This window comes from Aulonocara stuartgranti (assembly GCF_965226115.1).
Source record: "Aulonocara stuartgranti genome assembly, chromosome: 10".
NCBI lineage: Eukaryota > Metazoa > Chordata > Actinopteri > Cichliformes > Cichlidae > Aulonocara > Aulonocara stuartgranti.
In genome coordinates, this window is record NC_138946.1 from 35,204,819 (window position 1) to 35,221,307 (window position 16,489).

The 16,489-nt window shown below is 39.0% G+C and overlaps 1 protein-coding gene across 8 annotated transcripts in view; it reads left to right on the plus strand.

Moving 5' to 3' along the window:
- The first annotated feature begins 2,400 nt into the window (after positions 1-2,400).
- The window catches only part of dmpk (DM1 protein kinase), a 93,005-nt gene continuing 78,916 nt past the window's right edge, over positions 2,401-16,489 (plus strand). For 7 of the 8 annotated variants that reach the window (XR_014279230.1, XM_082548818.1, XM_082548820.1 and 4 more), the window contains exon 1: positions 2,401-3,143. Coding sequence is in view for 7 of the 8 variants with exons in the window: in XM_082548818.1 (XP_082404944.1) it covers positions 2,978-3,143 (166 nt within the window). In the remaining variant the exon portion in view is untranslated. The remainder of the gene's footprint in view (positions 3,144-16,489) is intronic. The other variant, XM_082548821.1, reaches the window with a different exon arrangement.

Genomic DNA, 16,489 nt, shown 5'->3' on the forward strand with positions numbered 1-16,489 from the left:
ACAGAAAAAACAGGCTGACACACTGACCGTGGAGCAAATTTTAGAAATACAAAGATATACCAGCAACCCTAGTTGTTTGTTTTCTGGGGCCAGAGTAGGCGACACTGAAGGAAACCTGAAACTGATGGCTAAGGACAAATGTCGATTCTGTCAAATAACAATTCACATTAGTAGTACTCAGTTACATCAACTGGAGGTTGCTTAAAATCAATATTGAATTTATGAATGTAACATTGTTTTTCCAATGTTAGCATTTTCTTTTCTTTCTTCTGCCTGTCCCGTTTGGCTCTTTTGCCATCAGAATCATTGTCTAAAGGCGAAGAAAGATGCCCAACGGATTTACTTTACCAAATTGACCATCCCAGCCTTGCCGTAATGGTCTATTTGATTCACCTTTTATTGTTTATTTTATTTATTTATTTTCACTTGCTAGATACGGGACAGACTTGAATGAGGAAAAGAAAAGGGAGAAAGGAAGAGGAGAGGGGGGGGGGAAACAGCGGAGAAGAGGGATGGGGATAAAGGGCAAAAAAAAAAAAAACAACTAAATAAGCAGACAAAAAATGCATATATCAATCACCTGGATCACCTGTTGAGAAAGAAAAAATAAAACAAGCAGAAGAAAACGATATCCCGTGAGGATATCCCGTGAGGATATTATTTACTTAACCAACTTGTTGACGAGGGGGTGCAGGACCACCACCTGTCTTTTTTTGCTCTGCCCTTTTCTTGGTTGCTGTTATAAACAAACAAACAGATTATTTCAGGGTCTCTTTCCAAGAGACGAAAAGCAATATAAGTGATAAATATTACCATTCTGTAGAATATTCTTATATTTCACTTTTACTTGTTCCCATGTTCTAGTGGGTCCTGTTGTGGCTCTAATGTGAAAGAGGATATAATATAACAATATAATATAATGTAATATAATATTGGATAATATAGTGTGATATGATAAATCTACCCTACCGCCTACTGGTGTTGGCCAGAGGGGCCGATGGCGCGATATGGCAGCCTCGCTTCTGTCAGTCTGCCCCAGGGCAGCTGTGGCTACAACTGTAGCTGCCTCCACCAGTGTGTGAATGTGAGAGTGAATGAATAGTGGCATTGTAAAGCGCTTTGGGTGCCTTGAAAAGCGCTATATAAATCCAATATATTATTATTATTATTATTATTAAATTACTTACGAGTTTAATTTGTCAGCAACTTTCTGCCAGCCCTCTCTCCTTGCTTTTGCAGCCTTTGCAGTGTTCCCTTGCGTTCTGATTAAACTCTGAAACTCCTGAAATCCCTCACTCAGGAGTTCTTGCTCTGCTGCCGAAAAATACCGAGCCGAGCGCGCTCCTTTGACATTTTCGCCGACCAATCAGAGGGTTGCCGATCAATGTTTCTACTATCGATGCGTAGCCCCTTTTACGACACCCAGTGATGTCACATTACTGCGTCCAGCTGTACTAATCGTCAACAGCAGGTGTGTTCGGGGAACCGGATTAGCGAGCTCATGGTTAGCGCGATGATTTGATCTTGGATGTGTCATTTGATCTTGGATGTAGTAAGCGACGTACGAAGAACGGGCCCCTGGTCTGTTATTATAGGGAGTGTTTGATTGCTGCAATAACCAATAAAGGCTTATCTATAGGTTACTGTGAAAGGTATGAATAATTCTGGACATAAAACGTTTTGCTCAAATGTCAAAAGCTGAGAATTTTTTTTCCCACAATGATGCCTCTTGTACATTGTACATATGCCTGTGTCATTTCTGGTAAAAAGAAAAACACTTGCTGGTTGAATAAAAACAACTTTAAGTCAAAATATGCCAGGGGTGTGAATAATTATAGGTTTGACTGTCTCTCTCTCTCTCTCACTCATATATACACATATATAATGTATGTGATGTTGAGTGTAAGGTGAGTGTATTTATAAATAAGGAGGAGAAAAGGAAAAGAGAGAGAGGAAAAGAGGCAGGTTGTTTGGAATGTCAAAGAAGGAAAAGTTGGGGACAAGAAAAAAAATCTTGTTAAAGAGAGTACAGACAGACCACTACAGCTCAGGCAGCCAAGGGCAAAAGAGGGATACAAACAGTAGTAACAGATGAACAAACAATTTTAACCCTAACAATACAATTTTTCAACTCCATTGAACTGGATGAGAGGAAACGGCTTCTACTGCATTCCTGAGAGAATGAGTGACAAAAATATGACATGATGAGAACTGAGAAGGATAACAGAGAGACGAGAAGGGTGGGACAGAAGAAAAAATGAAGAGAACTAAAAAAAGATTTTGGACAGTTGACAAAATAAGAGATTTACATTTTCAAAACAAAAGCAAAATCTAGAACTGATTCAGGTCAGCAGTTCCTCTTTGCTCTATCACAAGAGGAAGGACAGGGAATAAAAGCAAACAAGGGCTGGTAATACAAAGAGCTACTAATGCACAAAATGAAAAGAGGAATTGTTTCTGAACAGTTCAGTGCTTTGCTATTACCTTAAACTGTTGCAGTAGGAACTTTGGATTACTTTGAAAAGGGGCAGCTGAAAGACAGCGAGAGGGAGATCCAGACCAAAAAAGGTGTTGAGTCAGAGTTGGAGAAACTGCAGGCTTAACAGACGCACGGCTATGGGAAGAGAAGAAAAAGGAGAGACCCCGACAGACATCCAGGCATCTGAAAGACATACAAGCGAGGGAGAGTGTAAGTGACAGTAAACTGAGGGAGGGATAGAGAATATGATAAAAAAGAGGATGTCTGTATGAAAACCTTTGCTCATGTTCTGTGATCAAGCAGAACAGCTAGAAAGGAAAGGCAATTGAGGAGGGGTTTGCAGTAGAATTAGGTTGTGATCTGGAGAAAGCCGTTACTATAGACATAATTTTAAAGAGTCAAACCGGAGAAACTGCAAACTGAAGATTTAAAGTCATGGACACCAGGGCTTCACTACAGCACTAAAACAAACAACCAAGCCCTCACCCCCTGGGAAAAATGTCAGCGGGGCCTGACCTAGGTGCATCTGATCTGGCAGAGGGCCACCGGACCACAGGACCTGTTGGACTCCAAACACTGTTGGATCTACTGGTTGGCGTCTATCAGGAATTCTACTCTTCACCCTTTGCAAGGGAGAAGTATGTCTCTGGTTTTCTCCAGTGGGGTGAGTTCTTGCCTCTTGTTTTAGGTGTGTGTGATTAGGTATTTTATTTTGTATATAAAAGTATGTAATTAGCCAACTCCTCACAATTGCTCCTTTATAATATCTCTAAATATTACTCTGCTGGACATTATATGCTTCTTGGCAACCATTTTGTTTTGCTCTCAGTCTCTCATTCACTTGTACTCGTGCTGTTTAAGAGCTACATTTCAGAACAGAAAACCAGAACTTTACTTATTATTCATTAATGGATGGACATACAAGTATGACTCACTGGTGTAAATATGTGTAACTTAGAATCCACATTCTTCCCATCTTAAACAGTTAAGCTTCATTCGAATATAATTCACTGGTCATATAATCTGTAGTTTAGACGTAGCAGCAGGCTGTGGAATTGAAGTATAATGAAACTGCCAATGATTTTAGGATATAAGTATTTACAGAACAGGGATCATGCATGGAAAACCTTCAAACATAGTAGCAAAGTGGGCATAATCTATGGAATTTTTCATTATCTGTGTAAATAAGTTTGATGGAATCATACTTATATACATTATGATTCCCTTATGAATTCACTGTCACCCCAAGGATGGTTGAACAGGCAATAGGTTGCCAAGAATACAGTGATTTAATACCAGATATAATGATATAATCCCACAGAGAGAATCACAGCTTACATATAAAGCTGCTTTTTGTGTTCGTCTTTTGATTTTGCATCCCCTCTTTCTTCCTCATTATTGACAGAATTGATCCATACGTGTGACTGGCTATAAGTATACCAACTGTATTTTCCAGTAGGGTGGAGAAGCTATCATCTTTTCAGTGACGTGACATTCCAAATTTAACACAACATGTGTTCAAGAATGAGGATCTGGTTTCAGGAAACCACCTGATCAACAATCAAGCAGATTTCTGTTTTTAGCTGGACTAAAGAGTGTGAACGTCACAAGAAATAATCTTGCTTCACACAGGTGGAAGACTCATGGGCATCACAGCTAAGGGGAAAATATTCAATTATTCTATGCTGAGATGGTAGAGCATCACAAGTATCTCTTTCAATAAAACAATTTTAATAGACAACTAAAATGGTTAAGTACAATAATAGTTACTGTAGGCAGGAAGAAGTGTAAAAAAGCACTAAAATATTACAGTAAAAATAACTTCTACAATTAAATCATTAACTAACAAAAATATGCAAGTATATTTAGAAATTACTTAAAGTATTCAGAGTTACACCACTGACTGCAAGAAAATAGTCCCTTTGAATTTCACGTAATTAAATGATTAGACAAGAATTAATACAGAATCAGTGTTTTAATTCGCTAAGCACTTCAGCTCTAATTCTACATATACAAATTATAATTTGTAGCTTATTTTGGATTTTTTGTTGCACTTTTCTGATTCTACATAACTAAACTGTAAATCAGGCATTCTCACAGCACAGTTAATGATCTTTTTTTCTTATTATGGATAAATGACTCATTTATTGCTCTCCCTTCTACTTAGTCTGCTGTACATTAGAGGTGCAAAAGTGCAATAGGAGATGTCTGTGGAAGAGCAGCACAAAATGCAATTTAACTTGGCTCCTAGACCTCAGTCACACAGGCCTAGAGACCGGTCAGTATTTTTATATATATATATATATATATATATATATATATATATATATATATATATATATATATATATATATATATATATATATATATATATATATATATATATATATATATATATACACACACACACACACACACATTAACAAACCACATCAAACCAAGTTCTACAAAAGGAAAGTGTGTTTTCATAGTCCTCTTGTGCCATCTCTTTTTCTGTCTGGTTTGCTTATGGTGTCTTACCTCCCTACATGGCTACCTAAACAGAAGATGTCATTGATGGGTACCAAGCCAGTGTCAATATTTACAGGAACGAGCCATGACTCCATTACTGCATTTTCTTTTCTTTTCTCTTTGTTGTATACTCTTAAAATGCTATCTTAACAGCACTGGTCAACAGAAGTTTTGGTAGCAAAAACCATTTCAGTAGCAAATGCAAAATCCAATATAAAAATAAAAACATATGTTGGTGGCACTTTCTATTACAGCTCCAAAAAATAGAAAAAGCTTGGTGTCAACCATGGTGGCCAAGCTGTCATCCCTGTTAGAGAACACCTTCCACCCCATGCAGGTCTTTTTGACAGCACTGAGCAACTCCTTCAGTGACAGGCTGTGGCAACCAGTGTGTCAGGGAGGGATTTAGGAGCTTGTTCCTTCCAATTGCTTCTTTACAATGACCCACAGCAGTACAATTACTGTATCTTTGTATTTCTCACACACATACACATGATATTCTAATAACATCAGTGTCTGTTATTACTGTAGAATACTGTCACTTTTTGTTTAATATATTTAACGCCTGTTATGTCCCGGTGTAGGGGTACCGGAACGCAACATAAGGGTTAAAAGCAAAGTGACACCGCCCTGGTTCCCAAAACCATACACAGAAGCCGATTTACAAGTTAAAGGTGGTTTATTTTGTCTAAACTGAAGCTTAACTCTAGGGAGAACAAACAAAACAAGCTTATTCAGAAATGGAGGTGCTATCTAAACCCTAGGTGAAACAGTGAAAAGTAAGGAGAAAACATTACAGACAATAGTAAGGCAGTTCACCCCATCTGCTTCCGCACCCATTTACACATGAAAAGTAATCTATTTACAAAGCTCAACAGTCCTTAGCAAAACATGTGCACAAAAGTCACAGAGTTTGGAGGCCAAGGACGGATCTGCTGCTGCTGTCAGTTGCTGTCCCGAGACAACTGCTGGAGAGGGTTTTTCAAAACAGCCACTTGATCAGGAAGCCAATCAGCAGCCGTCAGCTCTGGAATGACCTGTAGACTTTTAAACACAGAACAAAAAAAGACAGCCACCGGGATCCGAATTATGGCCCGGACCGTAACACACCTTTAACAGAAAGTGTGGAAACCAGTGCAGTTAGACACATTCCTCAGGCTAAGGCAGTATGCTGCACAGTTTGGAGCTTGTTGTCAAGTGTATCAACTCTAGTCCAATGGACTGCTTTCAAACATATCCTGTTCAAAACATAACGCATTTGCATTTATATAGCACTTTCCTAGTCTTAAAAATCACCTTGAGTGATTTTAGACCACAAGTCACAAGTTACATCCTTTTCCTTCTGGGTCAATAAAATATTTTATCCAGTTGGGAGAGAGACATTTTTTCAGAGCCTTGGCGGTTATTAGCCTTGATAGAACTAGGTTATTTATTAGGTCATGTGCAGTGACTGTCCAAGGATCAGTGATGTGGATGACATGAAAATAACCTCTGAAAATAACAATCTCATTATATAAAATAAAAAGCATCAAAGCACCACAGGACTCTATATATTACTTTTAGTCTACTAACCCAGAGAATTGGCTTGTTGTTTTTTTAAATGTTTGTTGCTTTTTTAAATTAAATATGAGGGTGACTTTTCACACTTTTGTGAAGTAACTTTGCAATACGTTGTATATCTAAAACTGTTCTTTCTTCATCTAAAAAGTTTACGCTGTACGTCTGTGTCACCCATATTCCTCTCTGGACCTGAGAATGAAACAAAAAATAATGGACTGGAAAACTTCCCTCTATTCATAAACGATAGCTGCTATTTTTAGTTGTAAAGACTGAGTCCAAATCTGACAGTTGCTATGCTGAAGAGGAACTCCATTTATGGAAAACAGAACAATGTTATGCTTAACAGCAAGGACACAGAACAGGGAGCAGTATGCATACTCACAGGTTATAAGAGGCATCTGTGTTTTTTGGGAACCAGTTGGCCACATCTAAAAAAGAAAGGAATGCAAATTTCACTTTTAGGGATATCTCCATTCACATATGTAAAAAGTGTACATACCTGATAGTATTCTGCTTAAGAATATTTGACTTTGGTCCAACTGGAATGGAATGGACTGTCAATTACATAGGAGTTTTCTAGTTCTAACTACTCCAAGCCACGTTACAAGCAAACATTCACGCATATTTATGCACCACTTTATTTACACAGAGCCTTATCGTGGCACTCAGGTGTGTACCACCCTATAAGTGCCATACATGCTAAGAATCAACAAATCAACCCAAGATGCAGATTATTGAGCTGTGAAAACAAGCCAGAGTATATGCAGGTCACTGTATGCTAGCACAAGGAGAATATGAAAATTTCACACAGAACAGTCTCAGCCAACTTAAACCCAGAGTTGTCTTACTGTGATAAGACCCCTGAACCAAACTGCTGACCACATGCCCATCTATTAACTTGTGTTTTTTGTTTGTTTGATTTATAACAGTTAGGTACGTTTAACTCCATCTTATGCTGTAGAAAGCAATTTGGTGGCATTATTTGTGTCCACTTGTCCTAGTACATCGAAAGGTTTTGAAAAGTTAGTGCTGAATTCTATGAATTTTCTTTTCTTTTAGACTTTGGTCTTGAATCACCACAGATCATCTCACAAACAGGGACTCCACAAGGGACTGTCCTGGCTCCATTAGATTTCACATTGTAAATATACAGCAGACTTCAAATACAAATTTGAGACCTACCCCATTCAGAAATACTTGGATGACACTTCCATTGTGGTGTGTATCAGGAATGGACTGGGAAGCTTTCAAAAACTTTCAGCAACTGAAGTCACAAAAACAACCTTATATCTAAAGTCTCTAACACGAAGGACATGATAGTAGATTTCTGAAGATTCAGGCCTCCTGCTGTCAAGGTTTTTAGGGTGGGCATAGAGATGGTAACAAAATATAAATATTTAGGTTTATATCTAGACAACAAACTAGACTGGTCCCTGGATACAGACAAACTATACAAAAGGGGAAAAATCACCTCTTTTTGTTAAGGAAACTAAGATCACTTGACATCTCTAGTAAACTCCTGCAGGTGCTGTTCTGTCAGCCTGTGGTGACAAGTGTGCTGTTCTATGCCGTTTGGAGAGGAAGGATCAGAAAAGGCATGCAAAGAGACTGGACAAACTAGTGAGAAAAGTTGGCTCTGTAATTGGAGTCATACTGGACACACTGGGGAAGGTGTTGGAGAGATGCAATCTAAATATGTTAGAAGCCATCCTGAATAACCCTGATCACGAATATCTTTATGGAACAAAAACATCCCATCATTACAAGAAGACTCTACTCTCTATAACGTAAAACAGACAGAGGCAGAAAATAATTTGCCCCCACATATTTTTAACTCAAATACATATAGCAGATGAGCTATGTCAGACATGAATTTCCCATTGGAATCAGTAATTATTGTTATTCAGGTCATTCACAAGAAAAGAAAAAGAAATCCATTCTGGGTTTTTATCAGTTAATTAGTTCATTTCCCATCAGTCAAAACAAAACAAAGCAAAAAAAAAAAAAAAAAAAAAAAAAAAAAAATCACACACACAAAAACTCTACACCAACCAGGAAGCAAAACAAGTATGAATCCCACCCAGTACTCCATAATTCTGTCATGGTCTGCAGAAGCAGACTGTGAAGGAGGACCCAAGTGCAGACACGGAAGGAGACAGAAATGAGTTTAAACAAAAGGAGAGCCATTCATTATGGCTGATTAAACATAAAATACAAAACGAGGTAAAACGAGGGAATGTTAGGGTGTCTGGGTCGTCAACCCAGAGTTTTCAGTTTTACAATATTATTGAACTTTGATTTTGCCATTATTTATCATTTCTAGTCTTTTGGTTTCTTTGTTAGAGTTGTCTGCCTTCTGGTTTCAGTCTCTGTGTTCAATGGTTGCTCTGTCTCCCCTGTCAGCTGTATCCCCTTGTCAATTCCATCTTTCTGTGTTATGTTTCCTGTTTTACTTTGAAAGTCCGTGTCTCATGTTAATGTGTCTGTGTTTGCTTCCCTTGTCTCATTAGTCCTGATTTGTCCCAGCTGTGTTTCCCTCCAGTATCCCATTCCCTGATTGCTCTCTCTGTGTATTTAAGCCCTGTGTTTTCTTTTGTCTGTGTCACGATCTCCCTCATCCCACACTGCATGCGAGAAACTACAATGAGGAAACATGAACATGACCATTGATTAGCATTCAAATATCTCAGTGAATACATAAAGATTACCACAAAGCAAGAAAGCACGAGACAAGGCTAATCAAAAGGTATTGGCTGAAGAATATGCTTATTACGCCAACCCTTTTAACAACAGATCTTTTTAAGCATGCAGCTCATGTACATAGGGCTCGAAGCAAAGAATGAAGCAAAACAAACAAACAAAAAAAAAAAAAAACTTTCCACCTCACATGAGTAACTACATTAAATTAAATTTCATAAAAATAATCAATGCAAAACAAGAGTTTCAGTATTATTATTTTTGCTCTTTTCATTCTTGATTTATTTATTTTTCTAATACTCTATTTTTACACGTTTTTAAACAAGGAAAATGAACTCCACCTTTTTAAATCACTGTCATAACTATTCCACAAGTTAACTCCTCTAACAGAAACACATCTCTGCTTTATGTTTGTCCTTATCTTGTTTTTTTTTTTGTTTTGTTTTTTTTTAAACAAATCTGATCCCCTTAAGTCATATTGAAACTCTGACTTCAAACAGCTTCTGAGTACTTGTCATGAAACGCCGTGTGGCAGGCAGGAGATGAGGACTCAAAGTGCAGGACTCACAGACTCAAGGGATGAACTCAAAACCACAGCCTTATTTGCTGGTCACAGAAAAATGGGCATACAAAGTAAACTAAACTGGGAAACAATAAACTAAAACACACAGGGAGATCCACACAGCAAGAGGGACAACACGACACTGACTCAGAGAAACACAGGGTTTAAATACACTGGGAAGTAACGAGGGGAATGAGACACAGAAGGAGGGCACAGCTGGGAGAAATCAGGACTGACGAGACAAGCAAAGCAGGACACATTCACATAAGACACGCCCATCAAAGTAAAACAGGAAGTATCACACAGAGACGCGAACTTGACACGGTGGAGACAGCAACTAAGAAACACAGAGACATAAACCATAAGGCAGAGGACTCAAAGAACCAAAATACACAGAGGGAAACTCAAACAGGCAGACACAGACTTACACAGAACAGAGGGGACACAGAAACATGAAGGGCAAGGGATTGAAACTAGAAACCATAGAATAACTCACACAAGTACAATAATACAAAAATCACAAAGAACTAAACATGCTGGGTCAGGAGACCCAGGACCCTGACAGTACTATGGCAAAGCAAGTTATTTTGTGCTTTATACATTATCTGTGCCATTTTATATTCAACTAAATCATAACATTTCAGGGTATTCAGAACAAAATGTTATTTGTTTCTATATAGTTTGATTCATTTATAATTCTTATAGCTCTTTTTTTGTAACTTGAAAATAGGAAGAGTATTTGTTTTATATGCATTACCACATATCTCTAGACAGTAAGTCATATATGGAAGCAACAGAGAACAATAAAGTGTGTATAAGGATTTCTTGTTCAGGACAGTTCAGTTTTGTAGAGAATGGTTTTTGACATTTTTGTTTTCACATGGTTTATATGAGACTTCCAGCTCAGCTTATCATCAATTATCGCTCCAATAAATTTATTTTCATATACTCTTTCAATTTCAATTCCATTAACCCCGATATTTGCCAAAAATAATAAATTTTGTTTTCTTTCTATTTAACGATAACTTATTTATATCAAACCAGTTTTTTAATATATTTAACTCCTTTTCCACTGTAGTCAGAAGCTGTTCTAGGTTTTTACCTAAGCAATACAGAGTGGAATCATCAGAAAATAATACACATTTTAACAGTTTGGAAACACTACATAAATCATTTATATATAATATGAATAATTTAGGTCCCAGCACAGAGCCCTGAGGAACACCACAAGTTACCTTCAACTTCTTAGATTTTACATTATTGATTTCTGTCATCCAGGTAACTTTTCATCCGCTTGTATGCCATCCCTCTTATACCATATCTCTCTAGTTTATTCATTATTATAGAATGACCAATTGTATCAAACGTCTTTTTTAGATTAGATTAGATTAGATTAGATAGAACTTTATTAATCCCTCGGGTGGGTTCCTCTGGGAAATTCGATTTCCAAAAAAGCACAGCACCGACAGAAGTTACAGAGTTACAGAATATATTATATATATATATATATATATATATATATATATATATATATATATATATATATATATATATATATATATATATATATATATATATATAATACACACACACATACATACATACACACACATATATATATATATATATATATATATATATATATATATACAGAGACAATATAAATAAAGTATACGAAGGGGATAAATAGAATAAATAGGAATAAAAATAAAAATACAAGTGAATTGCACATTTCAAGTATTGAGTCTATTGCACCGTTGACTATTTACAAAAGTATTGCACAAAAGGTATTGCACAGTGAGGTGAAGAGGCACTACAGCTTAGTTGTTCCCCCCTCCTTTGTCCTCCTGTTTCCCCTCCCTCTCCCCTCCAGGGAGGAGTTAAACAGTCTGATGGCGTGTGGGACAAAGGAGTTTTTAAGTCTGTTAGTTCTTGTCTTTGGGAGAAGCAACCTGTCACTGAACAGACTCTTCTGGTTGTTAATGGCCGTGTGCAGAGGATGTCTGGCATTGTCCATAATGTCCATCAGTTTCTTTAGTGTCCTTTTCTCTGCCACTGTCACCAGAGTGTCCAGCTTCATGCCGACCACAGAGCTAGCCCTCCTGATCAGTTTCTCCAGTTTCTTTAAGTCTATAAAAACACCAACAGTATATTCCTTATTATCTATTGCAGTAGATATCCCTTCTACAAGTTCCATCACTGCCATCGAAGTGGACCTTTTCGCTCTAAAGCCATATTGGTTATCACTTCGGAGATTATGCTTCTCAATATATTTATCAAGTGTATTAACAAATAACTTCTCTAAAATTTTTGAACCTGAACAGAATCATGAAATCTTTAACCTTACATGACATAGAGGGAAGCAACACAGATGACCTAACAAAGATGGAATGAAAACACACTGACTAAATACTCACAGGAATTGATCAGGGGAAGTGGAAACACATGGAGAAACAGCTGACTGGAATGAACATAATGAACCCACAGGGGAAGTAAAACAAAACACGTTGAACATGGAAACACACAACTCTTCAAGCTTCGCCATGATCCTATCTTTCGGGTTAGGTTCAGGTCATTGATAAAGGAGGTGGCTGACATCCAGAAGTCCTACCAGTGGCTGGACAAAGCTGGACTGAAAGATACGACAAAGACACTAATCATGGCAGCACAGGAACAAGCTCTGAGCACAAGATTCATAAAGGCTGGGGTCTATCACACCAGGCAAAACCCCAGGTGCAGGCTTTGTAAAGATGCCCTGAGAAAATCCAGCACTAAACAGCAGGGTGCAAGATGCTAGTGGGCAGGGCATACATGGAACGCCATAACTAAGTAGCTGGCATAGTGTACAGAAACATCTGTGCCGAGTATGACCCGGGAGTCCTGAGGTCAAAATGGGAGACACACCCTAGGGTGGTGCAGAATGACCGAGTTAAGATCCTGTGGCACTTCCAGATACAGACGGACAAACTGTTGATGGCTAACCAACCGGACATAGTGCCGGTAGACTGTAGTGATAGATGTAGTGATACCGAATGACAGCAACATCAAGAAGAAAGGAACACAAGAAGGGCTCAGAGAAGTGCTGAAAAAAAGTGGAGGGTGAAGGTAACGGTGGTCCCAGTGGTAATCAGAGGACTCGGTGCAGTGACTCCCAAGGTAGGAGAGTGGCTCAAGATCCCAGGAACGACATCCGAGATCTTTGTCCAGAAGAGTGCAGTCCTAGGAACAGTTAAGATACTGCGCAGGACCCTCAAGCTCCCAGGCCTCTGGTAGATGACCCGAGCTTGAAGGATAGACCGCGTGCAGGGGTGAGAGGGGAATATTTTTAATATTTTTTTTTAAATTGTTACATCACGGTCTACTGGTACAGAAGTGCAACATAAGGGTTAAAAGGAAGGTGACCCAGCCCCGGTCCCCAAAGCCAACCCAGGTTCAGCCCTGGATTTACCTGGATTTGGGGCCGGTGTCCTGCAGGTTTTAGATGTGTCCTTAATCCAACACAGCTGATTTAAATGGCTAAATTACCTGCTCAACATGTCTTGAACTTCTTCTCTACTTTTTCCACTCCTTAATCATCCACTCCACGGACAAAGCTATTGAACTGCGTACATTTTCTGTTAAGCATTCTGAATTTGGTTTTTGCTTGCTATAAATTGGCCTCAAACCACACTATAGCAGAAGAAAAGGAGGATGAGGCACCAAAGTTAAAAATGGCAGCCACTTCCTCACTTTTGGAGCAGCACAGGAAGGCATTGGTGAGTGATTTCAAAACATCTTTCAGCCTACTGGAGTCGAAGTTTGACGAAGTCCGGTCTGCAGTGAAAGATCATGGTCAATGACTCAGATGTTTAGAAACTATTTAAGTCAGTGGGTTAGGGAGCTCCACAATGTTTGTTCCAACCTCAGCAAGTCTAATACTAAACTTTTGGCTAAAGTAACGGACTTAGAAAGAAAGAAATAGATGTCAAAACCTGCGTATTCTGGGACTTGAAGGCGTTGAAGGTTCGTTCCACAGAATTCTTTGTGGACCTGCTTAGTGAGGTCTTCAGGAAAGACAGGATCGGCTGGAGATTGCCAGATTTCAGATTACCCTGAAAGCCTGTTTATCTGGTCATTACGTTTATCTGGTCATTACGGAGGGCTGAGGGACAGCCCTGTGAGTAGATTTTTCTGATTTTCTCCTACTCTTGGGATATGCAAGGACTTTTGTTCATGTTTCAGCATTACAGATTCATCTTCTTTTCTCTTCTCTCCTACGATTTACAAGCAGGTACACCATACTTATTCTAGGATTGATTATTTTCTCAGATAATCGGTTGTCTTCGTGGGTCCAATCCCGTGAATACCAGAGGATAGTAATATCATACCATAAAATGTGTTATCAAAGACTTTTCCTGATGTTCCTCAATCCAGACGACACTGGCATTTTAATTCAACTGTACGGCAGATGACAACCTCCTAGAATTCATTTAGGAACAAATAAGCTCGTTTTTACAAATAAATACCACAGGAGAAAGTCTAAGGAGCTTGGAAAGAAAAGCGTCTGGACTTCTTGAACTTTCTTGCAGACATTTCATCTGAGAAGCTTCTTCAGTTCTAAGAGCAATTGGTGGAGAGTCCCAGATTTTGAGCCCTATGGGAGTGTCCCCAAGAGGGTCACGGACCCCCTATTGATCCTCAACCTAGTCACACGAGCCAAGCTGTGAACGCGAGTGTGGGTCACAATCAGCCAAGGTTTCGGGTGAACCCACTGTGAAACCTAGCCCCACCCTATCATGTGATTTACTGAGGCCAACAGGCCCAGGATGTGTGGGCATTAAGGCACCTGGGAAGGGATCTCAAAACTGGATTATAGATGGCAGACAGTTTGGTGTTGTAAAGAAGTCCAGACGCTTTTCTTTCTTTAGCTCCTTAGACTATGAAGACCTGGATGACTGAGAACCTTCACAGACACCACAGGAGTAACTTATAGCCTAATAATTTGGGATACACTGAAAACCTTCCTCAGGGGTCAAACTATTTCCTAAACAGCAAATATAAAAAAAGGCCCGTATATAATCACTTACTTTAGTTAACCAAATTAAAGAAATAGATCTGCTCTGCGCTACGGTAAAAAACCCAGACTTATACAACAAGCGCGTGGAACTTCAGACTAAATTTGATCTCCTTTAAACACACTAAATTGATGGTCAGCTTCTGAGGAGTAAGAGTTTGTTTCATATTCATAGCGACAAATCAGGTAAGACGCTAGCTAACCAGTTAAGGGGCTTTCAGGCAAAACAACATATCACAAAAGTCAGAATGAATAATGGTAATATCACCTTGGATTTTTCCAAAATTAATGATATGTTTAAGACTTTTTACTCTCAACTTTACACCTCTGAACTCCCACAGGAAAGCACTTTAATGGATAACTTTTTAACGCTTTGAACATTCCTACGCTTTCCTCTGATAGTAAAAATAGATTATACAAACCCATAATGCAAGAGGAGCTGAGCGCAGCTAATTCCTCACTGCAGTGTGGAAAATCACCTGGACCTGATGGATTTCCCATAGAATTTTTCAAAGCATTTTCATCAATGCTTTCACCTCAATTATGTCTAATGTGCATGAATCGGAGCGGATTCATGCACGTGTTGTAAACTTCCGCCATCCTATTTCAAGGCAAGTATCACTCTTGTCCCAAGAGGAATGTCCAGTGGAATGTTCGTCCTACAGGCCAATCTCTACATTAAATGTCGATGGTAATATTTTGGCTAAATTTTTGGCACGCAGGCTGGAAAATAATTTCCCATCCATTATATCAAAAGATCAAACTGGTTTCATTAAGAATCTTTACTCTTATTTCAATATCTGTTGTCTATTAGATATATTATACACCCGTTCCGGTCAGAATCCTGAGTGCATTCTTTGCTTAGATGGGAAGAAGGCATTCAATCAGGCTGCTGCCAATATTTATTCCCAAATCCTTTGATTCTTTAAATTCAGTTATATCATCTTATATATGGAGAGGTAAACACCCCCAGTTGAATAAAGCTCTTCATCAAAAGTCTTGGACTAATGGAGGCCTGGCACTGCCTAACTTCCGGTATTACTATTGGGCAGCAAATACGTGCTTATATCTTGGGTCTATTTCCAAAACAAAGATAATTGCCCTTCCTGGGTGTCCATGGAGTTGAACTTGGCTACAGATTCATCTATTCTGGCTCTGATTGGATTTTCACCCACCCTACCCCCAAACAAGAGCAACTGATAATCCAGTTGTCTGGCTCACGGTGAGGGTGTGGGCTCAGATGAGGAGGCATTTAGGCTTAAAAAAATTTAACATCTTAAAATATGTATCTCCCACTGTGATAAACCATGGCAGACCCGAAGACATTTTCAAGCTTTTCAGGATGCTTTATTGAGGCACACGGTTGCTGAATACACACATGAATGGCTGCAGTATCCCAGCTGTCAGCCGACACATCCACAACACAACAACTCAGACTGTGCAAAGCCTTTTCATCTCACCTACAGCAGCACTGCAGACCACACCCCGCCATATACCCCCATTGCCCGACAGGCCGGCAAGCCATCTAGCCGAACCTACTGTTCCCCCCGCCCAGACCGTTGGTGCTCCTGGGCCCTGGTGAGGGACAGGGATGTGACCACTCTGGCGGTCGCCCACATATCCAGTA